The sequence below is a fragment of the Falco peregrinus genome, chromosome 5 (assembly GCF_023634155.1).
Source record: "Falco peregrinus isolate bFalPer1 chromosome 5, bFalPer1.pri, whole genome shotgun sequence".
NCBI lineage: Eukaryota > Metazoa > Chordata > Aves > Falconiformes > Falconidae > Falco > Falco peregrinus.
Window position 1 is genome coordinate 17,233,738 of NC_073725.1, and position 26,768 is coordinate 17,260,505.

Here is a 26,768-nt window from a genome sequence, read left to right on the forward strand (position 1 = left end):
TTTCTAACAAGGAGGTGAAAAAAGCCGCTGACAGTCATGATTGCAGCTTCCTGGGAGAGGAAAGGAATGCAAGTTGCATTACACTGAAGGAATACAGAATCAGGGAGCCCAGAACCGGACCCAGCACTCCAGGTGTGACCCCACCAGTACCAAGTAGAGAGGAACAGTCACCTCCCTCCACCTGCTAGCAACACTCCTCCTAATACAAGATACCATTAGCCGCCTTTGCAGCACGGGCATGTTGCTGGCTCATGTTCCACTTGATGTCCACCAGGCCCTTTTCTGCAAGGCTGCCTTCCAGCCAGGCACACACCGTGCATGGCGTTGCTCCTCCCCAGATGCAGGACTTGGCACCTCCCTCTGCTGACTTGCACAAGCTCTTACTGACTCACCTCTCCAGCTCATCAAGGTCCCTGGAGTCACTTCTCTGGAGTGTCTCAGCAGCTCCTCGGGGATCCTGTCTAGGTCTCTCAACCCCCCTAATGCTGCGCAGCCTGCTGAATTCCTCTCAGCTTCTCTGCCTGGAGATAGCTCTTCACCTGCAGCAAGCCTCCTGTGTAAAAGGCGGCCATCTCTCCCTACCTCAGGGAGAGGCCCCAGGCACTCCCAGCAGCCTGGGACTTGCAGGGCTGCATCCACCATCTGAAGTTCTGTCTGGGTTCCAGTATCTGCCCTGGCAGGGACAGGTGGTCCAAAACCTGTGGAATGCACCCTGTGGCACAACGCCTGAAAGTTTAGGCTGTTCATCACTCAATGAGGGCCCCTTCTTTGCACCTTCCACACAAAGCGCTGCATGCTAGCTGCACTCCGGGCCTGGCTGCCACCTAGGGCTCTCCCAAGCACCACCTAAAAGGGTGACTGACCATCCCTAACCAGCAGCAGCTGCAATGAAGGCTCCGAGCACCCCTGGATCAAGGGCACCTGACAGTTCCTCGGGCCCATATCCCCGTGGCTCCACATACCTTGGGCAGCAGCAGGCACCCTCAAGTATCTCAGAGGGTTCCCAGATGATCCTGGGCCCTGTCCTCATAAGCTGCCAAGGCAGAACCCAGACTCAGGCAAGCTGCTGTGTCTGGTGGCTGTGCCTGGAAAGCTGTGCCCTAGGCCTGGCTCTTACAGACCTCTCCCCAGCCGCCAGCTGAAAGCGTGCCCTAAGCTGGGGGCGGGGAGATGGAGCATCACTTTGCTGTATCATATATTTGTGCAGCTTTATTTTAAACTGCCTTAAAAGGCACTCCGCCTCCAGAGTTTAATGAGACTGGTGAGGTAACATTTGATTTATTTGATTATGCTTTAGGTCAGATCAGCTTTATTTTGTTAATTTTGTAGGGGCTGGCTCAGCCTTCTGTCTGAAGCATATAAAGAAAATGAAAAAGATGTGCTTTGGAATTTCAGAATGTGAAAGAACAGCTACAGCACTAATACACTGTTCAGCTCCTCCCAAAAGTTATCTTCATCCAAGTGTGAAGACTCCATTTCCCAACTGCCATTGTTGGGAATTTTCATTTCATTTTATTATATATATTAAATTTTAAGAACTAATTCTCTAGATTGCCTATTCCCAGGTTATAGCTTAAGTTCCCCCCAAAAGTTGCTAAAAAATTAAAACGCTTGGATATTTAAATATTCCTCTTTCCACCACCAATATCCTCAAAAATTAGCTGAAAAGGAGGTCTAAGTAGCCTTGTGTCCATGCTCAAATGACACTGCTCAGCAGATTCTGTGACTGCCGGCCTTTGCGGTTGGGGACTGAACTCAGGATCTCAAAAACAAAAAGGAACAGGAAGACAGAAAATCTGCTCTAACAAGCCACGGCAGTATAGCTAAGGGTCACTGTTGACTGTTATCCTGCATGGATCAACACAGAAGGAAACTCATCACATTTCCACCAGCTGGTTATAAACCAGCATTAATCTTAGCATGTAGTCCAGAAATTGCAAAGACATTCTTCATAAGTCATTCAGGAATCAAATGCCCTTCTTTATTGCTCAGATTTCAAACCTCGCATATTCATACCGAACAGTTACAATGACAATATTCAGTATGTAATCTTCATGAAGCTCAAGAGAATACTATTAAAAGTCAAAAGCTAGGTTTTAAAATTCAAAGCATAACTTCTGTTGTAAAGTCATCTGAATTCCAATCAAAATCAGCGAGTTGTCTAAAAGGAATCCCGTAGGAATGACATAGCCAGCTGTAATCAGTATTTGGCCTAAAAGTTTTGATGTAGGTTGTGGAGGAAGATTTAAGACAAAGGATCCAAACATTCCTCTGGCGCATAGTCTTCTTTTCCACTACAGAGAAATCAACTCAATTTACATTAGGCGAGATCACCACTGCTCGTGTTGTATCTTCTGATGGACATCCTTCATTCTGTTAAAAGGAGTTCAGGCAGTATAACACCTTGCTGGAAATGGCAGACCATTACTAGACTCAGCATAAGGTTGTAGACATTTTTACTTAAATAAAGTTTTCTTTCTTCAGTGAAAAGAGTATGAAGACTCAGGGTTCTACTAATAATGACAGAACAGTCCTCATTACTGTAAAATATCACAAAAGCAACAATTAATGTTTTTTCAGAACTCAATGCTTTGCAATTGTAAAGACTAAAATATCATCCAAGTATCACAAAGAATTTAAGAAATATGAAGGTGGCACCGAAAAAGTGATTTTAGCTCACATAGCTCTGCAGCATTATTACTGGATTTACCTTGTATCACAATTTACACATCTGTATAAGCCTATGAGAACAGGGCTATTAAAAAAATACTAAGAAAAACCAGTTTGTAAGTTTGTTTTACTGACAGAGAACAGAGAGGTGCTCAACAGACAACCTAGGTTTTCAGTAATTACTGAAGTCACCATATGCACACACACATCCACATCACTCAAATCTCATTGCTTTTTTATTTTCATAGGTCATATCTTGACTCAGTTGTAACCACTACACATGGTCAGAAGATCAAGCAGAACAAGTTCAGCAGACTGGCGAACCAAAATAGAGTCAGTATTAAATACACATCACTGGCATATAGCACTCAGGCATACAAGAATAGCACAAATACTTGCTCTGTATAGACTTTCATATGACAAGTCTTGCTAGTCTGGAACTCAGTAATCAAAGCAGTTTAATGTATAGTTTCTTATTATACACAAGCTGCAAAAGATACTTAATTTTACTGAAAACCCACCCAGACCACAGTCACTTCCTACTCTTATCTTTGCATTGAAGCTCGCTCTTCATCCATCCACCCTCGTGTTTACCTTTTAGTACATGATCAATGCTTATTTTCATATTTTAAGGAGAAATAACAATACTAGAACAGATGGCATTTTGTGATTATCAAGTTACTTTTGAGAACAGCTGTACTCCATGCATCCTTTACAGTAGGGTCTAATATGTCATTTTCACTCAAAAATTATTGTTTCCCTACATCCAAGTGTTCTCTTGTGATATGCTTCCTATGATAAACATAAAACACAGCCCCCTCTGTCCCTTGAAACGGTACCTGTGCAGTCAGTGTAAAACAAGCGTGTGTGACCACTACTAGCTAATCTGCTTTTTAACTAAATGAAAATGCATCTGTATACTTTAAAAGCTTGACTACACCACTCCAACACCCATCAGCTATTCAGAAAACTCAATCATTTCAGTGCTTCTACTGCAAAGGGCAGCAATGCAGCTGCCAGTTACCTTATATGCTGAATCACTCCTAGAAATTATATTTCCCATGGATTCTCTCCTGGGAGCAAATGCAAACACAGATTAACTCCAACTAGAGAATACTGTCACTACAATTAATTTCGATTCTTTCACAAATAATGGTCTTTAGAGACACCTGAATCTATCTGAACCACGACAGAGCCTCTCTTATTAAATATAAAGGTATTATTCAGAAAAATCACAAAAAGGTATGCAGTATCACAAGTTCCCTCTTAACAAGTCTGGTTTATAGAAAAGGTGGATAATGAGAACAAATTATAAACAAATAATAAAATGTGCAATGGGTATATGTGAACATGTAAGTGCATATGCTCAATACAGAAATCATGTACTGTAGCTCATATAAAAATGACATTTTAAACAGCAAACAAATTATTTGGAAGTGCAGTTCTCTAAGATAGTCCTTGAGAGCACTGTTTTCTGAATGCAGTTTTAAATTTGGGTTTGGGGTTGCAAATCAGTTAGAGCTTTTTATATAACCTTTTTGACAAGCAAGTTTTCTGCCTTCCATGTTGCCATTCTAAAACAGGAACAAATGAAGATGATAGTACAGTTTAAAAGCTATTTATTCACTTTACAAGACTTAACTAAAAATGCACTTGAGGAATTATTTTAATTTTCAGTAGAGATTTAAGATCTGGTCACTGTATTTTAAAGTTCTTTCAAAAGGATACCTACAAATCCAATTGTACTTCAATACACATATACTAGATATTTATTATTTATGCATACAAAACCACATGTTTGTATATTTATACATAAATATATACATACATCTAGAACACCCCACTCTCCTACTTCTGTGGACCTCAAATTATTTTTAAGTAATTCAGTACTGAGGTTCAAACGTTCAGACATCCATCTAGTTCAAAACTTACATAATTAGTTGAACCAGAGCTGAAGACAGGGATCACAATCAAGACAGAGGTTAAAGAGTCACTGAATATGGTAACTGGTCACAAACGCATTCAAAACCTACAGCAGAAGGAAGGAAAAAAGCTGCTCTAAATTACCACCCCCCAAAAATCAACCTCCACTGCACTTGGATGGAGGAGTAGGAGTGCAATTACAACCACCGGAAAAACAGAAGTGTTCCCCTTCCCTAATTCCAGTTGTTCACAGTAGGTACCCGAACATCATTAAAGCAATGAGTTACAGCGCAAGACTGTCACTGTTGAGTTACCATTCAGACTATTTCCAACCCACGTAGTTACACTTTTAACTGGTGTGGTGAGAGGTTATGAAATGTTGCTCTTCCCGATAAGCTCTCTCCCTATGTAACAGGAAGCCTTACAAAAGACATCATACTTATATGTATTAACATTGCACCATATTTACATATATTAAAACATGTCCAAACATCCTTCTCGCTGTCCAGTATTTCTGTGTGTCAACATCTCCCAAATAAAGCCACAACATACCCCTTCCTCTACAACCTGGTCATTTATTCATGTAACATCCTGGTTTCAAAGCTCATCGACACTACACCACCAGGAACAATAAGCAAAGACTTAATTTCACACCTAAAAATATTCTGCACCAGCTCAAGTTACAGCATCAGTATTATTTTAATTATCTTGAGTATCTCTAAGATGTTTGAAGAAGGTATAACAAAAATCTGTGTGTAGCACATTTAGTTCTGATAAAAGTTTTTATTTTGCAGCAAATCCTTTTGTGCTGCTGCAAAAATAGATGAGTTCTTCCTTCAGTTAATGAAAACTGTGATTTTGAAATTTCATTTTTGTTTATTTAACTAGATCCATAGAAATCTCAGACCACAAAGGATACCATTTTGAAAATAAGTGTAAATTTGTAAGATTATACTAAAACTTTCTAAGAGACAAGTTACATATTTGCTCACCCCCTTCCCGAGGTTTTTAAACAACTTAAACTGGTAGAGAAGGAGTGCCTTAATTGCTGCACTGAAAATGAGTCATTGTGCAAGCAGCTACAACCTGGAAAACACTCTCCAAATCGATGTATAACTCACAGGACTTTTCTGCCAACTCATTTAATATTTTTATTTTGACAATTATTTTTTTCATAAACCAATGTTTATAATCAGTCCCATGATTTCCAAACATGCCAAAGTTTTCTGATCTTGCATTCTCATATATAGATGCATTATATGGCTTGTCCACAAAAACCGAACAAGGGTAAAGTCAGAGATCTCAGTTTCCAGGGTATCGGTCGAAAACGCAATCCAAATTTGTTTAAACGTCTTAAATTACTATCTATACACAAGTACCTGCATATAAATATTAAGGACTAAACTTTTATTGATGGAAGTTCTCCTTGCTTTGTTCCTCTTCTTTAAGCAGTTATTTCCCAATAAAAGGAGAAAACATACGCTGTGGCAGGAATTACACTCTATTTTTTTTCGTTCAAGCCAGTTGATTGGCTGAAATGTTCAATCACAGCAACATGGTAAAGTTGCAGTCATCGTGCTTGTAAGCTGGAAACTGGATAAATTGTTTAACTACTCACAGTTCCAGGCAGCTACCGCTACCCCATTCCTCTGTTGTACATAGCTTTGTTTTGTATCCATCTCCAACAGCCATGCACCATTGCAAGGGACATGCCCTGCCAGCAACTCTGCTGGGAGAATTAGGATGCTTCCACATGGATTTTTTACTTCCTTGCTCCACTAGCAAAACATCTCTCCATGGTTACTGCAACAGTCCACCCACACAGACAATCTGATTTGTGAGACAGGACCAATCCAGTTACTAAAGACTTTGGAAACCTGGCATTTCAAAACATTTCATTAAGCCAACTTCTGCCATCATTATAACAGCACTAACGGACTGATACAAAGGGAGGAGTTGTAGTACAACCGATTCCACAGATCAGCTTCAGCTTGCCTCCTCCCCCTTCCCACTGACTGGAGGGAGGTGAAGAGCATATCTAAGCTCTCTACTGAAATACTTAATGTTTTCTATTGAAGCATTAAAAGTCAGAAACTCAGTTCTTCATATTCTTAATGCTTTTCCTTACCAGCCTGTCTCCTTATAAAGGGAATTGTCCAGGTGCTTCAAAATGCAATGAAGCCATCTTTGCAAAGGTTTGTATTGAGCCCTGTAACTCACCTCTTTGCTGCACAGTGCCTCAGTAAGTATATCTAAATCTGTCAGCTACTGTAATATCTGTAACTCCACTACTGGTTAAGTCTTAACTACCATATCGTTATCATAGTACCTATTGGCTCGATGCTCTGCACACTATTTTAATGTGCAACATATTCAGAAGAGCAACACAATTGCATTTCCATGTTGAAATCATAGGGGGGTGGGGTGGGGAAAGATTCATTTAATCATAAACTACTCTATTAATCTGCAACTAGTGGCTGAATTCTTCTCTAATTGTATAGCAAAGTCAATACCCACAGTGGAAGAACCCAGAGAGACATGAACCTATTCACCATGATAAAAACATCTACAGGCTCAAACAAAAGAATGAAAACCCAAGAAGGTCACAACTCTGCACACTTGCCCTTCAGGCACAGAAGGTACCTTTTTGTCAAACAGTATGAATACGAACAAAAGGACAAAGGCACAAACCATCTTAACCAATTGCTCAGTTTGGTTCTTGACAAGTTTTTCCTGCAAGTTTAAGCTGCAGAAAATTATTTGCTGTCATGCCGTGATGCTGGCACACAGTACCATCAGACAACGTTGCAATGTGTCAGAGAATATAGTCAAAAAAAGCAAATATGGAAACATATTTGTCTCAGCTTTCTATGTTGTACAGATAGATAAATTTCAGTCTCTTGCCAGAGAGATCACAAGCAAAAAGAAGTATTTCTGTTTCATCAATATTTGCTAACGTGAAGAGAAGCACACAAAAATTACAAATGCAACTGCTGTTCCTGATTAAATGTTTCCTTTGTTTTCTATCTACCACAAACTTGAAGACCAAAGCAATAAATCACAGACAGCTCTCTTGCTTTCACAGTCGTAACAGAATTGCACAGATACTTTGGAGAAAATAACAAAGATAGCACTATTTTATTTGTTCCCCAGTATAATTTCTGAAGTTTTGACTTACGGAAGTATTTCAAGGTCTCTTCTATTTGCTCAGTTGTTAAGTCAATATTCACATCAGGAGAAATGAGAGGTGTATGAAGCCAGTCGTCGTGGTCATAACCATAGATTGTATCTGCTCTTAGCTTATAATGAGGCAGCTGCTCTTCCAGTAGACTGATGATTTCAACTTCAGGAAGATTGGTACTATTGCACACATCTGTAAGAGAAAGACGACAATCTCTGTTAGCTACCTTAAATTGAGTACCATACATACAAGCTAGAAAGATGTCAGTTTGTTTTGATATCGCCAAGATTCTTCTACATGTAAAGAACAGCTAGACACTAATCTGTTTAGAAGTTACAACTAGTACAAATTATCCCCAAATAACGTATTTACTAGCAGAAAATACAAAGGCACGCTCTCAGGGACAAAAAAGCCCAACCTCTAGAAGAAGGGACTCTTCTATTGAAGCAGAGGGCTGCGGAGGGGAGCAGATGGGCAGGGGGAGAGTAAAGAGCAAGTGAGCATTGACCAAGACAGGGTAATTACAACCAGGGTGTGGATAAAGAATTAGTGCATATAGGGATTTTCATTTTTCATGTTCTACTTCACATATTTTTAGCTTGCAAGCTTTACATACCTCCTTAACTTGGTCTTTGACCATAGTTCAGTACCACTATTTTTTTTGCCTTTGCTACTGGCAGATTTTTCTCAAGAAAAATCCAGGATTGCAATAGCAAACAGGGTCACTGTTGACACCTAAGATGCATTGGTAAAGTTGGCTGCAAGAACTTTTAGGGCACCTTTTGACACTATCTCGACCTGTATTTTGTGACATCAGTCCCTTGTGTTCACAAGTATATCAAGTTTGCACACAGTTTTAAAAACAGATACCAACAACCATCAACAACTACAACTATGATGCAATTAAAGTTAGAGATTGAAATTCAGGACAAGAGGCAGCCGAGAAGTTTTAACACTAAAACTCCAACATAAAAACTTCTACAGCATGAGGATGGTCAAACATGGGAACAGGGGTGCAGAGGCTAGGAAATTTGCCATCTTCGGAAAGACTGGCTACTCATCTACATGAGGCCAAGAGCACTCTCTTTAAAAGACCTGATCTAAGTCAGAACAGATAACCTCCAGAGGTACCTTCCAACCTATATTATTCCATAATGAAGAATTTTGTGTGTCTGTCTCTGTGTCAATACCCAAAAAAGGCACGATAATTTTAAATATACATCTTAATCACCATATAAAATTAACTACAGTGTCTTACTAAATAACTATTAAGAAACAGAGCAACACGTGGTTCATTTTCCATCAATACTTAGTGCATCAATCTACCCATTTCCATGCCAGGACAAAAAGAAAAGAACACCACTACCCACCCTCACCCACCCCTTAAAATAAGGAAGAGCTATCTAAGCCTATTTTGGAAGGGCAAGCACTGAGGAAGGCTGCTCACATGCTGTGCAATGCAGCTCCATCTTTAACCAGTGCCCTAACTCTTGCACCTGTTGCTACAACTCACACCACAGTAAATAACAAAGACCACGAAGGCCCTGAGTGCACCCGTTGGCCTTTATTGCTCTGACCAGGCTTGTCAGGACCCCACGCAGCCCCCTCTGCCCAGTGGCCCAGGTGCCCCATTTAAACCCAAGCCCCCCTGTCTTCCCCTGTGCAGCACTGCTGGGGAGGTCTGTGCCCAGCTCTGTCCCCCACCGAGACCGACTCATTGCCTGGCCTTCCTGGATTGACTACAGACCAGCTCGGTACCTGACATTTGCCTGATGATCACCAGAGAGTCAGTTTACTCAGGAACAAAAGAGACTGGGCTCTGCCAACAAGGATCCTGCCCTTCCCTCCCTGTGGTCACACTCAGCTGCCGGCAAGGCGGTAAGGCAGCCCTGCTCTTGCTGTTCCCTGACAATGACACCTGTTTTCATAAGGGAGAAACTCATTATCACAGGACTGATGTACAGTTGCAAGTGAAACTCACCTCTGCCAGGGGAGGAGGAGGAGAGGGGAATGGGGAAGTAACACATACTTTTCTATAAGCCACCAATTACCTCTTCTTTTTTAATCTTCCTAATCCAGAAATCGCATTGTCATAAGCATCATCCCAAGCACTAAAGACAGCAAGAATGTTACTATTCTATCAGACAACAGGGCAGCAGATACAAAGATGAACTCATACTGTTAATCTCCTGCCTATACCCTTTATTGATTACAACTAAAATTCATCTGGGAAAGTTGCATCATACCTTATGACTCGAGGAGTCTGCTATTACCTATCAGAAAGTATTCTCCTCTGCTTTCATCCTGGCCATTCTGCTAACTTGTACATCTCTAAGTGTTCTCCAAACATCACTGCAGAAGTGGATGTGCAAAAGTCAGTAGGATTAGGTACCCACACGTGCAGCAATGCTATTTTTATGGAGTCCATGCAATCCAAGTGTCAGCCTGCACACATCATTTTAAAAAGTCCTTGCAGCCCCCTTGGAGAATTACTAGCTTACACAGAGAAACAAGACCCATTTCTCAGGTTTTAAAAGCCAAGAGCAAACCTCTAACTACAAACCTTTCTTCCTCCCTGGCTACCTTTTTAACTGCTGACAAAACCCATCTGAGTTGCCTGCAACCATCTGAGTTCAGAAAAGCCAGCTGATCTTCTAAACACCACCCACTGATGTCAGCTAAACAAGCAGAGACATTTGTGTGCACGCATACACAAATATATATATTTTAAAATATATTTATCTCTAGATTACCTAATTGCTTTCACTGTCAAGAATATGGGGTTGTTTTTTCATTGGGGTTGTTGGCGTGTGTGCACATGTCTGAAATGTTATTCGTTCTCCTCTTGTGAAAAACTGGTAAGAGTCTACACAGCCTGACTGAAGTGGTCTTCTTGGAAACAAGGAAATAAAAAAATTTGAGAAAGTTCAAACCTTTAGTGTCTTTCTGCTTTTAATTAGTATTTCAAAAGAATTTAACTGACTTTATAGATGAAAAGAGAAAGTTGCAGGCAAGTAACTTTGTGCACAGAAGCAAACTGGTTTGCTGTATCACAAAAAGTAACAAAAAATGGAATGCAAAAGAAGTTACCAATAAAATTTGAGGAGGAAAGAAAACCACACATGCACACACACAAAGGAAACCCATACAGTTTTATTGTGGAGAAGAAATCCACTGGAACATAAAGGACAGAAAGCAAAGAAATAAAAATTAACATGGAATACAAGTCAACCAAGACAATTTTTCTACTTTACCATATAATAAATTCTGAGTGTTTGTGAGCAATTCAAAAGGCCTAACAACTGGAAAAGATATTAACGAGTAACTGGAAAGGCAACTCATTATGACGCTATTGTCATTAACTTCTATTGCAATTTTAAAATCAGTATACCAACAGGAAATAGGAGCAGGGTCTGATGTAATTGCCTATTTGGAAAAACAGGACACTGTGATTACACTTGTGTGTGACTAAACCTTAGTTCACCATTTAAATCACAGCAATATTCTCAGTACAATTACACAGCCTTCCCCTTCACTTTTCCTCCCTTACTTTTTCTGAGGTGCAGGCACTTGTTATGAGAAGGTACGCAGACTAATGCCATCCCTGATCCCAAAATACCAGTCTTATTTTTATAAAGACCCTGACTGTGCTTCTAGATACTTTTTATTACTATTTCTGATTAAAACTGCAAAACAACTAAGATAAATAACTTCTCTACTAAGAACATCTAAGGCATCATTTGTGGTTTATGATTAAGTTAACCGATGTCCAACAAACAAAACTGTTGCACTTCCTCTTGTCCTAAGTGGTACCTTCATTTTACTGAGTTAAATATAACTTAAGCTTAAGACTATAAGCTTAAGACAATTAATTGAAGATTAATGAAAAATGATACAACAAAATATAATTGACATATCCTTTTAAGTTGCTTTGTTAAGGATTTTGTTCTTTGTAGCCTAAGCAATTTTAAACTTGCAGTTTTCTGGACTTCCTTAGCAAACAGGAACTTCTACAAGCAAATTGCAACTAACTTAAATAGCTAAATGAATTATGAACTCATGATTCTTGCTAAAGCGTGGGTCATTCCAGGTTCCACTTTTGAAAGAAAAGTTAGGAAGAAAGATTTGCTAATGTTCTTTCATAGTGCAGAACTCTGCAGCTTTCACCACTGTACAGAAATAATTATATATAAACAAGAAAAAATTGGTAATTTTTTTCCACACTTTTTTTTGCGAGTAACACATTCCACTGCTTTGCTGTCTTCTCAGCTTACATGCAGCACATGCACAAACACCCCACGTCACCTATTCCAGTGCAAAAATATATTTCTCTATGCCCTTGTTCCTCCAGAAATAAAGTTAGTCGGTCTGCTTTGCAGGATTTTTTTACATTATTTTTCCTCATCCTCGCTATGTTTTCTAAATGAGATGTTCAAATAATCCAGTTCTTTGAAAGACTTCTGTGCTGATTATTTTGTGGCTTCAGATTGTAATCTTCTCTTTCAGTAAAGATGACAAAACTGGTCAGAACACTTCAGCTGAGTGTCCTGGATTTTTCTATTCCTATCTCAATAGTTAGCCATGGAATACTTATTAGCTAGTTCCATGTCTTTTCATACATTGGCATTTGACTGATTGGCATATTTTCACTTCTCTGGACTTCAATTTTTCCGCCACCTCCCGCCCAACTTAAAGACAGCCACTAAAGTTTCACTGGTTGTTTCAGGTTGCTTACATTTCCTTAGAGGAATTTTTATTAGACTTGCTGATCTGGATACCTTAGACTATTTTGTCAGTTCGCTTTCTCCAGAAGCCAACACCTCTATCCATACAGAATGCCCTAAGCATAGTAAATTAACTTTTCATTGTGGAGATTGAAGCGAGGGTAATTTTTTAATATTTTTTAATTTATTTTTGGGGTGGGAAGAGGCATAGTTTTTAGGACAACCACATGATGATAACAGCTTATTTTTGGTGTACACTTACACCACTCCTCTGCTGACAAGTGAGCAAGGTGCTGATCAAACAGAAAATGGAGTGAAAGGTCTAAAACAAGAGGAGCTGACTGTACTGAAAGGGCACCTCAAGGACTGCCAGTCCCCCTCTGTGCACATAACATCACACAGATCATGTGGCATTGTGTAGGGTGCTGCCACCCACTGTCGTTTTCATCTTGCACTCATGCAGCCGTGCAATGCATTAGGTCACTTCCCATACAGTGTTAAATATACATTTAGCTGTCATGCTGTTTGGACGGGTAGAACTATGCCAGCACCTCACGACCCAGCAATTCAGCCTCGATTGAACTAATCGTCAACTCAAGTGAAGTTCAACATGAACCACAGGCAGCCACATTTGAAGATCACATTCCAAACAACATGGTCACCTAGAGCAGCTCACCTCTGAAACTCCATTCCCTACCAGGCTTGTGTGTCTCACTTGTTTTCAGCTGTGGCTGAATAGCCATATCCGAGTGTCAAAATTAAACCTAGCTGGATCAGTAAAGGACCACCTATTCAATTTCAGCATCAACTTCACATAAAAAGTAGTGACAAATTCAGAAAAAAAGAAAAAGAGGAAGGGGGACGACAAGCAAAAGAAAATCCCTACAATGTACACAAAACACATACACAGAGAAAAGAAACTCTACAAATCTAAAATCCTGGTATCTGCAGGAGTTTTTAGAAACACAATACAACACAGCTTATCAGTACAGTCATTGCATGGACATAAAATATTTAGTTTCGTCCTCTCCAAATTCCGGTCCTAACCAAGCTCGATCTTTATGGTTTTATCGGTTTGTTTCCAAGCACGGGGTCCCCTTTCAAGGTTAAAACCTGCTGGCAGCGGATGCTGCCACCTGGCGCAAGAAGCGCCTTATTACCCGAGACCCTAAACCCAAATGGCATCGGCAGCCCGTTTCTCCTTCACAGCCCCTTGCTGCAAAAGGAGCAGAACAATTTCTCATCAACTCAACCCTGCCATGCACCACGTTAGGGTCAGGTTTGTGCTCAAGACGGGCCAGGCCAGAACACACAAGTCAAGTCAAGACAAGGAAGATCACAACATAACTACCCAGAGACAGCGTCATTCTCAGAGCACTGTGCGCCAGAGTCATGGCCCGGACGGAGGCCAACACCTTGCAAATGGCTCAAGGCAGCTGTGCTACCCTGAAGAGCCTCCTCTGAGAAAAGGGAAACAAACCACTGCTGCACAGAAGCGGTGTGTTCAGCACAACTACGCTCCAGGTGTGGCCATGGGCAACTGCCAGGCTGCTCAGCAACTCTCAAAACACAAGCTTTGGTGATCAGGTTGTGTCACCCACCCACGCTGACCATCCTCCAGGAGACTCCACTGCATCACCACCCAGCAGCTGGTGCTCAGCCTGCCCCTTCCTGGTGTGGGCTAAATAACCCTCTCCTTAAAAAACCAAACCAAACCAAACCGGTCTCTGTTGTCACTCTTGGGCAAATTCTTTCATTTCCCGTAACAGAATTAAGGCATCGTAACGTGTCCCAACCTTTTGAGGCAGTTGAGGAAACAGAAGTAGGTAAGAGCACAGTAACAAAAATAGATGAGAGAAACAAAGAAACTCTCTGAGTAAAGGAGGAATGAAGAAGTCTACTACTCCATGAAGCCACCTATTCCTCGCTGTCTGCTTTTCAGCTCCATCCCATTTCCCACACACATATTACACTTAGCCTTGACATTTAGCTCTCTGAAGTTTAAAACAGAGAGACTTGGGGGGAAAAAAACCTTCGAAAATGGCTGGTCAATACATAACAATTTATATCGGGGGAAAAAAGCACACAGTACCTGAAAGGATCAATTCCCGTGCTGGCTCCCTACTAGTTAAGTGAAGGCAAGGTTCTCTGCAGAACAGCTCTGCCACATGGAGGCTAAAGTCCAGCCACATGTAATGCAAGAAATTAGAGTTCATCAGCTTGAGGTTATTCTGTGCTAAATATTAGTGAATCTTTTTTTTACTTCATTTTTGATGCATATTTTGATGCATAATACATTCATGATTTTTACTTCATGTGATGCATAAACAAACTGAGAAAGTCTGAAAGCCTTACTAGAAACCGAGGATCAGCAAGCACTGGACAAATTTTGTATCCCTGTATGTAAAATTACACAAAATTCTGTAGTACATGTACTGTCACACAAGAGCAGTTTTTAAGCAGGAAGTGCCCTGTTTAAAATTGTCAGTGTATTCAGTATCTCCCTCATCTTTAAAATAGTGAAAAAAATATGCAACTCCATAATGTGAAAAGTCATCCCATTCCATTGGGCTGAGAAAATTCTGGAAACTCCTTCTGAGAAAAGTCTCCTAACCTAGCTTGGCAAGCAGCCAAGAAACCATGACTACATTAGGTTTTGCCTTTCTCAGCAAACCACAAGCCTAAAGCCTAATCATATCCCAGGGAAGGAAGCAAGAGAGAAGGTCTTTCTCTAAATGCTTTTCCAACAGGTACTTGCTGTTTGAAGCAACTCAATAGCCTCATTTTCCCAATGTTTTCTGTCCATTTAGACAATAATGGAGAGGTGTGAACTAGGCATTGCCCTTGTGAAGAGATCTACATAAAAATGAAAAGCCAAAGGGTAAATGAGAAGCTTCAACTCCACAATCAGGCTGCTAGCTAGTCTACTGAACAGAGAAATATAGCCTGTAGTCATCCATTATCTGAGCTCTCCAGGCCCCCACCCACACACTGGCATTATGTACTAACTGGGGTCCAGAATTACAAGTGTTTTTGGAACATTATTTAACAGTTACTCTACACATGTACCTGCAATAGGCAAAATACCAGAACCCACCATATCCCTATTTAATTTCAGTTCCAGGATGCCCACAATGTGGCTAATTATACTGAAGTCTTATAAATACTACTGCTGAACTCAGGACTGCATATACACAATATGTGTGTTTTAATAAGTGTGTGATCAGATTGTAGGGCAAAAAATTACTTCTAATAAAAAGAAAACTCACCATCCTTTCAACTCACTGACTTGCCCAAAGGGAAAGACAGCCTTAGCATCCTACATATCTGAAGTCTCAATGCTGGCTGCAAAGTCAAACTGCTGGAGCAAAAGCTTTTCAACAAGAATGCTGTCTCATACCCTTAAAAATCAAGATTCCGCAAACAGCCCATGGCAACTTCTGTAACTTGACTGGCATGATACAATTTTGGAATTCCAAGTCCTGCCACACCTTTAATCAAAGTTGTTTAAGCAGTGGTTCTTCTGCCTCTAAACATGGAAAACACTGCACAAAATCCAGTCTTCCATGGGAAAAGAAAAGACGCCATGCTAACCTCGGGTATTCCCATTCTGGGCTGCCACAGCAAGGTTTCAGCTGGCCTGTAACTCAGTACTGCCCACAGCGCTTCCTCTCTTGCACGCACAGATCTCAACTGGCCTTCCCACCTTGCGCAGGTGGGGCACCACAGGAAAGGCAGCTAGCTGTGGTAGCCAAGTGGGCACAGTGAATCACGGCAAAGGAATTCTGGATGGTAAGTCCAGCCCATGGAGAAGAACGAAGCACTAACAGGGATTCTCACCATATTATCTATATAATACCATGCGTCACTTCAGTTGTCTGCCATTTGATATTTTAATTCATACAAACATGCATTTATAAGAGCAAGAATAGCAGTAGGAAGGAAAAAGACTTCCAAGACTTTGCTTTTCTTCCCCACACCGACTCCCATCGCCTTTCCTCTGAACAAATCCAGCTTCATTACTAGGAAGAAGTCTCTTCTCCTCAAAAAGTTTTAAAGGATTTATGCAAGAGTGAGAAAGCTGCACAGAACATAATCACAGTTCTTCCTTTGCTACCAAGTAGAATAGGTATGAAGGATCAGATCATTCAATATTATCCAAAAGAATACTGTTGTGAGGAAAAAAATCATTACATTGACCAGGCTGCCAGCTGAAGTGGAAGAAAAAAAAAAATAAAATGCTGTTCCTTCAGTTCTGCCACACCAGGCACCGGCCAAACCTGTCTGTGGGTGCACAACCCATGGAACTGTCTTCCCATATAGGTCACTGGACTCAGCCTACATCTGCATACTTGGGAGAATAAAGCACTGTTTCCACCATGTAACCTTCCTTGGTAGGAAACTACTTAAATTTGGCAGCTGAAAGCATATTGAAGAAATAAGCTGGAAGAAAACTTGGCTTAGTCAAACACACCAAATAAAGCCTGGGATAAAGCTGGGAACGTCAAAGCTAACAAAGATCAAACTATTGGGAAGCGTGATTCCAATGTGAGAAATATCATTGTTTACTAGGTTAATGTCTCCCTGCTTTGATTTCATCCTACACACACATTCCTACTGGGTACAAAAGGTGAGACAGATCTGGGTGATGAGAGACCATTAAACTATTAGACCCCCTACTGTACATTATGCCATAAATTTAAGTGAGCTTTGCTTCAGTATGGAGACGTTTTTCTTTGTAGATAAATGCAGCCATACTCATGCTTTTATTTTTACATTAAACAGAAAATAAAAGGAAACTCCACCACCATGGCTATTCTTTTAGAGCAAGAACAAAAGCTATTCATGTGTCAAATGCATGCTGGCAACGCACTGTTCAGCAGCAGAAAGAATAAACACATCCATTAACCATTAGGATCTTCCAGCTTCCAAGACAGACTGAGAACGTCTCAAAAACCCATTGATAAATCACTGAGTACGGAAAACCCTGAAAAGCAATTGTCCTGCCTTTGCTTGTTGTTCAGCCCAGCTACAAAATGTGCTAGCCCCTAAACAATGGATGTCAATGAAGCTTTAGAATCACAACCAAACATAAGAATTAATCCTTGTGTAGCTTGGTTTTTACAGTTGTTGACTTTAAAAGGATTTTTTTTTTTGTTTTGGGATGGACACATACATGTACATTGAGGGAGAAAGATAAAGCTGCACTCAGCATGTTATGGAGGCAAATTTAAATATGTCAAAATACTTGTATTCCGTAATACGCCAATAACCAAATGTAGCTTTTTAGTCTTCCATTACTACTCAAGTGCACCACAATGGGAAAAAAAAAACCACCTCCCAAAAAAATCTACCAAGTACTTGCTTTCAAGAGTTGTTTCTCCAAAGAACACAGAACACTGACGAACACTTACTGTTCTCACACATCCCTACCTCAAATGAAGTCAATATTTAGCAATGACAAGTGCTTCCCAAAATAAGGGAAAATCTAGAAACAAATTTAATAAGTCACACTGGATTTCAGTAATTCCTGTGGTTGCTTTCACAGTGACTCTAGAATTGACAGTTTACACTAAAACCCATGTATCCTCCTACTAGGAGGAGGAGTATAAGTAGGAGGGCTGCATAAGGAGCATAGCAGTAGCCCACAACTCTGCTTGGGGAAAAAACAAATAAACAAACCAACCCCACCAAAGCACAAAAACATCATCCTTGAAAGAAAAAAAAAAAGTGTGTCTGGGATACAGACTAAGAGGTAGTAGCATTAACAGCCTGTCACAGGAGAGGAATCAGGAAAAAGAACAAGTTGTTGGCAAAGAGCAAGAGCTGGAAAACAACTGACAGGAAGCCAGGGTGGTGGGGAAGGGAGAGGTAGGAGAAGCTGCATGAAGTTGAATGAGAATCCACCAAAAGCCAGCCAGAAAATTCAAACAGATGCAATGATGCAGCAGGCACAGAGAGTATGATCATTTTGGTAGAGTATGCTAGACAGAACTAAAGTCAGCGCCACAGAACAGTTCCACTCATGCTGAGAGAGTTATCTCATGTTAATAGGATAAGCATTTTTTGCGTGACTTAGAGAAAGAAAGAGTGCTCAGAATTTAGCAATAACTGCTTACAGGAAGGGTCAGGAAAGAAGAGGGAGAAGAGACCAAAACTAGATCCAACTTACAGTATGGGACTAGTGACAGCAACAGCAAAGTAAAAGGACTGAGGTAAGAGCTGACATGCTTGAAGTTTTGCTTAAAGGACAGACTAAGAAAGCTGGGAAAGGAGCAGGCCAGGGTGTGAAAGCGATGGAGATTTTTCAAATATCACAAAGATAAAAACATAAGTGGAATAAAAAACCTGACATTCACTACATCCTACATAACAACAACACATACTGACAGCAACCAGTGCAAGACTGGTGTAAGTACCACTGCACACAGCCAATAAAAGCCATGAACTACCACGGTAACACAATCAGCAGATTCAGAAAGGTTTTAAAGTCATGGACAGGGTCCAACACCAAATAGACACTATAAGAGCTAGGCAGGGATGTAGTGTCTATATCCCTAGTACAACAGTTCTGCTAGATGGGGTACTTACGCTGAGAACATGCTGCTAAGAGTGGCTGAGCACGTACTTTCCATACCCAGCATCTGCTGCTGCTGCTGGAGTCAGGAACACAGTTGTGAACCAGGTGGTCCAACCCAGGAGAGCATTTCTTATGTTCTTTATTTGAATTCCAGCTCCACCAAACACCATCTTAGACCTTTTCTCTCATATCAATGAAACCAAGAAAAACCACAAAAGTATCCCAAAACAGGAGCTGAAAAAGCATAAAGTGCTAGAGCAAGTTTTTGCTGTGTAGGGAACAACCACTAAAAGAGAAAGCTAACCATAACAGAACTCAAAGAGGTTCAGATAGAGAGAAGCAATTCAAAACTGTTATTATTTTATCAATACTTTTGTAACTTAGAGGACAACCACCCAACCTTTAACAGGTACCAAACAACCACAGCACCCTGTTCAACTGCCTCAGATTAGCAACTATGCAAGGTCTGATGGTATCTCATGCACCCAAAACAGGACGGCCATGGATACAGTATTTTCCCATCTCCTGCATGACAGGAGTAAAGCAGTCTAGTAACAACCTGTATTAGCAAAATCTTAAGGAGTTACGTTGGGGCAGTCATGCTTTGTCAGGCTTGGAACAGAAGGAATAGAAATTCAGCCTTCCAAACAAAAACATGCACCTCGGCGGGGCACAGACAGACACGACACATGACCACAGGTGACTGGAATGGAAATTGCACAGGCCCTAGGCATGCCTTGTCAAATCAACTGACTACAGAAAAAAAAAAAAAATGGTCAGAATTACACCAGCTATCTGTAGGATCAGTCAGTCATCAAAACTGCTTGATGTTGCCATGAGGAATGAAGAGTGGTAACAGCTGGTGGAAAGAACAGAAGCTCTGTTTCATATGAGAACACAATTATAGCCTCAATAACAAGAGAGGCAGAATGAAAATCCAGAGAAAACTTTCTGCACCCAAATGTCTTTGTTGCTAGGAGATTGTGAAAGGCCTGAGAGCAGGAGAAAGTCGGTTTCTCTGGACATTAGGACTACCCACCATTGCAGTAAGTTAGAAGTTACACCCTGCAAGGTCAAAAAATACCAACTCTTCTCAGAGATACCTCCCAGCTGAGAGAAAAAGATTTCATGGCTTGACCCATCCAGTGATGTAACTTTATTTTAAAATAAACAAATCTACTTGTGTTAATTACAAAGTAACATACAGAACAGGTTATCACCACAAAGAATTTCCCAAGAACCCTCAGGAAATTGCCCCTAACATGACAGCCAGAGAACACACTCTGACGTGCATTTGGAAAGAGTAATTAGTACAATGAACAAATGAATCATGCAAATTAATGAAGGAGCTAGGCAATTTAAATCACAGCCCATTCATTCTCTCCTTTTTCAGAGAAGGATGAAGGAAACCTACATGGCATATTAAGCAGTCAGCTCTTGAATTGCAAAGTATATCATGCCAAAATCATTGGAAATAGCAAGTCTTCAGACATGAGAAAGCAGACTGAAAATTAACTTACTGAAGATGGCCAACAATACTGTTATGCATATTTATAGAGAAACTAAGGGGCAAAAAAACCCAAACCACTGCAAAAAAAAAAAAAAAAAAACCCACCCCAAAAAAACCCAAACACAAAACCACCGACAGCTAAACATCTGTCAAAAGATTAAATCTATACTACAATGGTGTTTCAGGCTTTCACCCCCACTGTACTCTCCATTTCCAAAAGGACAGGATTTGTCTGATAGCAGCTGACAGACAAAGAAGAAAAGCAATCACACTATTGAGCAACTTAGTGGCACTGTGCTTTATGATGTCACAATTACAGCCCTTCCTGCTTTGCAAAAAATGGGGCAGGGGGTGTACAACAGAGAAGAAAGCCCCCAACGTCAGCTCCTGTTTCCATCAACACCTGACTGGAAGCATCCAGGTCTGCACTGCAATTAACAGGACAGACACACCTTTAAAAGCACTTCGATTCCATTTCCAGCAAAAGGAACACTAGATGGTGCTACATCCGTATTCCTACCTTTACACTCCCAGATGAACGGTATCCGCAAGAAAAAGAAAAGTTCAAAGGAAAAAACCAACTAGGACAAGACCGGTGCCCCACATATGTAGTAGCAGCACACCACCTTATGTCATGCAGTGCTGCCCCACTGTCCACCAGCCTCGGGATATGAATCTCCTTCCCCCTATTTACCTACAGAGGTTCCTCAAGTGGTAGCAGTAAAAACCCTCTAAGTCAGACTACATCCAACTCTTCTCTTAAATCTTACCAAAACCCAAAATGAAGTAATAATTAAAAAAAAAAAAAAAATCTGCTAAAACAGCTACTGAATCCATTTTCAGGCTTAATACTACCGGCGTTTAGAAAAAACGTGCACCACCAGTAACATTTTTTTAGTAACTCTTAAAACATTCACAACTATTTTTTTTTTAAACTGGATAAATTATCTATTTCATATTCCCTTCTATGCTCAAATTAGCACAGATTCAGAAGTGTCTACTTGTATAACACTTCAATTATAGCAACTATGACTTTTGGATCGCTTTACTACCAAATTCAGTGGGAAAGCAGTAGTCTTTTACGGTGCTATCCCCAACTCTGAGGTAACACTGGCTTAGGGAATCTTTTAATCTCACCTTTTTTTGTCACCCAGGCCCATCCCTGCAGCGCTCATTCCATGGGTTACGCCAGCATAACTGCTTTTAGGCCACATAGTTACACAGATCAGAGGTGTGACCTAGCTAGAGAGTAACTCATCTCCCCTCTGCCACAAAAACAGAACAGGGATTCTATCCAGACCAGTTGCCTAAACTACCTCCAGCTGCACTCCCGCAAGAATCTGCACAAGCACTATCATTCTGAGGTGGTTTGGGGACAGGAAACATTGAAGCCAACCCTCTGTCCAAGAAAACATGCTTAGCACAATCAGAATGTGCAATGCACCCTCAGCTACGTTGCATCTGCTCTTAGGTCCCAGGCAGGATAGATCATGCTGCTGGCAGAGAATGCCCAAGTGCTCCTCTCCAGCAAAGAGAATAGGGGAGGGAAAAGAAAAAAAGTAGCAAGAATTTAAAATTCTTTGAGCACCAATGGGCTTCTTGAAAAGTTAAATAGCAAGATGTGCACGTCATATAATTTAAGCCTAAGAACAAATTGTATCAGCCAACTCTAATTACATTACTATTAACTAGTTGGTTTCAGAAAGCATCACTACACAGCACCGTGACTCAGTTTCAGGGTTTTTTTAACTCTGTTCAAGCCTTTACTTGCAAGAATTTTTGCAGATGTCTTTTACAATAGGCTTTAGCTCTTAGTCTCAGACTACAAGAAAACAGATTGTCCTGATTGCTAAATTTGAACATGCCAGCTCTAGGATGAGGCAATGCTTGGCATCAGAAGAAAAATTATGGTATATGCAGACTTGATATGAGCAATTTCTTTCCCACTAAACAGTTTTAAAGTGTAAATAGCACTAACCTGTCAGTAAGACCTACATAAAGTTTTGTGTCGAAGTCTCTGACAATCCTTATTCCTCTGCAAGGATTTTACTGCTTGTTTCAAGGGTATACGCTGCACACCAGCACGTACTACTGACACCACAGATATTTTACAGAGCAAGTATGAGACCAATTCCTAAACCCCAGTCTATGTCCATTGAGACCCGTAAGAAGCACAGCAAACAGCCATTTAAAAAGAAAAAAAAAACCACCCTAAAACCCCAAAACTAAACAACTAACCAAAACTACACACCACTATTTCTACTGCAAGTCCTATTATGTTGTCTCCGGGTCACAAGCAATAAAAATGTGCTGCTGCAGAACAGTTAATCCATAAAGAAAGCATTACAGGATCAATCAGTAAACCACACTTGGCTGACAACTAAGCAAGAAGAAAGAAATTCAGAAACTGAACCACCTTTGAAAGAGTGTCAGGTAGGAAAACATGCACTGACCTCCACTTAACAAAAGCTACTTCTAAAAATTAAACAAGGAAGAGTTTATCTTGCCTTTCAAGGAACCATAACCAAGAAAGCATCTTGGTTCATGAAAAAGGTTGGTTGTCTGGGCTTGTAGTCAGAAACAGAAAAACGTAAAGTTAACATCTTCCTGTTAACAAGAGATGGAAGGGAGAGGACACAGGATACAGCCAACAGAACAACCTGCAAAAAGAAATTATTCTAGAAGGGGCCTGGAAAAGTTATGCTACTAGCAACGCATTTATGTAATGTGTAGAGTTTTTAGGCTACCTAGCAAGCTAATATCTACATGGCAGTCAAGAGTGACCCATTTATAAATGAACCAGTTAAAGAGCTCTAAACCCATGAACACAAGGGAGGAGGGATGGGGAGTAAGTTTCTGTTAACAAAATATTTATTGTATGTAGAATCATACCTGACTGAAACTGACATCACTGTAATCCTGCTGCTTGTCTTCTCAAGGGAATCACGATGGACTTGCAGAGCATCTCTCCCCTTCTATCTTCTTTTTTCAGAGTATCAACCCTTAGTAACTACACAGCAGCTGGGCTGAGCTAAGTTAGGGCGTACTACAAAAGTATCTGTTGACGGTCACCATTAACTAGTTCTCTGACCTTCAGACCATTCTAGAAAAGGCTGGAAGTAACTCAGGATAAACATACCTAGTAGTCAGTTAACAAGGCCCCAGTCTTATTTCTGTTTTTCTCAGCCCTCTCAATTATCCCTCCTGAAAACTCTGCTAGCTAACTTCTCAAACATTCCCAAAAGACCTTGGCACTGACAAGGTCACTTTAAGCTAAAACGAAACCTCACAGCTCAGCCAACAAACCATGCATTTGGAATGGAAACTGCCTGTCATTTCATGGACACAACCATGACTAAACTGAATTACCGTGACTATTCAAACACAAAAAAATCAGGTCAGCTGACCACATCACTAAGAATCTAATTCTACTTAAAATACCATACTTAAACACATACTAATTTTTTTTGTATGAATTTATGATAAAAAGACATTTAACCTTTCATAGAAGCATGCAGAAGCCATTTCTTATACACTTAACTATTATAGTCCCAGAACTGATGTGACAAAAATGGAATGGTTTGAAAAGCAGAAAGATGTACAGCCAAAATATGTTAGATACTACTTCTCTCATCCCCTTCTCCCACAAACTGATTCTCATATTAAGATAAAGATCTAAATTACGTTGAACATTGAGACAACCACTCCATGATTCCTTCCCCCGACTTGCAGTTGGCTTATTTTCCAAACAAACTTCAAATGGTTCAACTTCCCAAGCACATTAGTTTCCTAGTTTCACAGCTGTCATTGGTCTAGACTACTTGCAAGAGCCTTAAACCTTACAAAAGTGCTTTCATTGAAAATTCAGGTGCTTGTGAAATCATTTCTTAAACAAGAAAAAAATGCGCAGAACATCAGTAGCCCTGTCCATGAATCGGATACCTCATCAACAGCTTAAGAACAGACGCTTAACTGTACATCTCCACATCCTTCCCAAGATAAAAGATCTGACTGCTTACCAGTAATGGTGCAGGCATCTCTGTACTCTCTGCAGTCTGGCACATCATCTTCCACTGCTTCACTTACATAGTGCTCTTCGTGAATGCCTGTGTCACAGGCTAGGACTGCATGATTTGACAGCTCCAAAGGAGGCACAGTGGCGGCCAAAGTGCAGTCGTGCAAAGCTGTGGCGTCCAGCTTGGCAGGTTTCACAGGGTTGTACAAATTGCCATCAGGGGGACCAGCACTGGAGACTGGGTCTGGCTGGCAGAAACAGAACTCTTTCTCTTTGCTAGAGTTGGCTTCAAGAAGTCTGCAATACACAAAGGAAACCAGTGCTCAATTCAAGACATTCCAAACAGCATAAATTGGAATAGATAATTTTATTATCCTTAAACATTGGTTTAACCTGACAAATCCAGCAAATGCTAAAACCACTTCAGAGAGTGGCTGCCTATCTCTGCACCTTGCACGGTCATGTCAAGTAGGAAAGTGCTATTCCTTGGACAGTGTTATTTACCAACAGCTGATTAAGCATCTGGTTTTTTGCCTCATCCAACCTGGAGTAAGCACAGCCCATCCACCTTGGCTCATTCACCAGCTAACCTTCTCCCACACCAGCCAAGCAAAAGCTCTGTGTAACCCAGTGTGTTGTACGAGCCACGCTGCACAGACAGACTACGCACCACTAGGTGATTTACTGGTACTTTAACATCATCATTCAAAACTGACTGACAGCAAACAATACAGAAATTAATACCAGCTTAAACTACCCCTGCTAGACTTTCCTCTGCACTAGGCCACCCTGCACAGCTCAGCCCTTCACTGCCAGACTGCCAGCTGGCATCTTTGTTCCCTTTACAGAGTACATAGGAAACAGGACTCAAGCTGCACAGAGTTAAGAGGGTACCCACTTACCGTGGCTCGCCAGCGCTTCAGCATCAAACAGGGAGCAAAGTCCCTCAAAGACAGATACCGATGCCCCCAGCAAGATTAGAATGGCCAGAGAAGGAATGAAGAACACCTTTATCCAAAAACTTGACTGAACCTTTCAAATAAGGGACTAAAGGCCCTGCAATAACTGGTGGCATGGTACTGTTTTTGGTTATTAACAGCATAAGGAAAGATGCAAATGCTCACTACTACGAGGAAAGGAAAATACAATCATGGGATTGTGGAAAACCAGTCTTCGGAAAGGACTTGAAGGACAGGGAAAAAAAAGACTATATATGTAGTAGTTACAAGACATAAGCAGCAGCTGAAGAACAGGACACACAAGAACACCCAGATTACATGGGAAAAGCAGCAAAACAGCCAGCAAGAAGACATAAATGCACTGGTCTGCAACCAGAAGATGTCGATACAATTCAATATGCATGTGCAGCGACAGAACATGGAATGTTCAGTCATTCATTGAGAACCAGAAATACAAGAGTTTTCTGGAGAATCCTATTAAATAGGTTCTCTTTAATCTCTAGGAACATGCCCAGATAATCCTATTTTGCCATTAAAGTTACACACAAGATTTTGACGTCTTATTTTCTGGCATTTGTAGTAAATAACATTATTGCTTCACCAAACCATGACAGTATTTCTAGAAAGTGATCACAAGACTTAAGCATCTGTCTCAACTGTCAAGACACAGATAATGCGTTCTAGACCTTCTGGGAGTAAGCTTCAGAGAAACCTTGCAACAAAGTTGTAATACAAAGAACACCACCATCTTTTCTCAACCCATTTTTCCCTGTCACCACAGGCATAAGAACAAAAAAAGCACAATTCTCTCCTCCTTCAGAGGGTCTCAACAAGGATGTGTTTACACTGAACACCACAACTGGAAAACAGATGGGCAATATTAACTGCAAAAAAACCCACCCTCATACACAAAACATTTTATTAAGTTCTCCTCAATTACATATACTTCTATATCTGCAGGGTATCATTTAACATGAAAATAGTTCTCACTCAGAGGCTCAAAACCTGTATTTTGTAATGATTTTAATAGCTACAGGAACATATTAAATCAAGTGATAACTTTAGGATACGTACTCTCATATAAATGGTACTATACTCTGGTAGCTTCAGGAAGGGAAAGTTTCCCTTGAGTGCTTTAACAGAAAACATTCTGGTTCCCCAGCAGAGCATCCATTATTCCTGAGCTATCACAGGACCTACTGGAAA

General features: G+C 40.6%; 1 protein-coding gene across 6 annotated transcripts in view; it reads right to left on the reverse strand.

Moving 5' to 3' along the window:
* The window catches only part of TRAK1 (trafficking kinesin protein 1), a 140,707-nt gene that overhangs the window by 66,314 nt on the left and 47,625 nt on the right, over positions 1–26,768 (reverse strand). For all 6 annotated transcript variants that reach the window (XM_055803792.1, XM_055803793.1, XM_055803795.1 and 3 more), the window contains exons 2-3: positions 24,608–24,900; positions 7,772–7,966 (exon numbers count right to left, since the gene is read on the reverse strand). Coding sequence is in view for 1 of the 6 variants with exons in the window: in XM_055803794.1 (XP_055659769.1) it covers positions 7,772–7,966; positions 24,608–24,900 (488 nt within the window). In the remaining 5 variants the exon portion in view is untranslated. The remainder of the gene's footprint in view (positions 1–7,771; positions 7,967–24,607; positions 24,901–26,768) is intronic.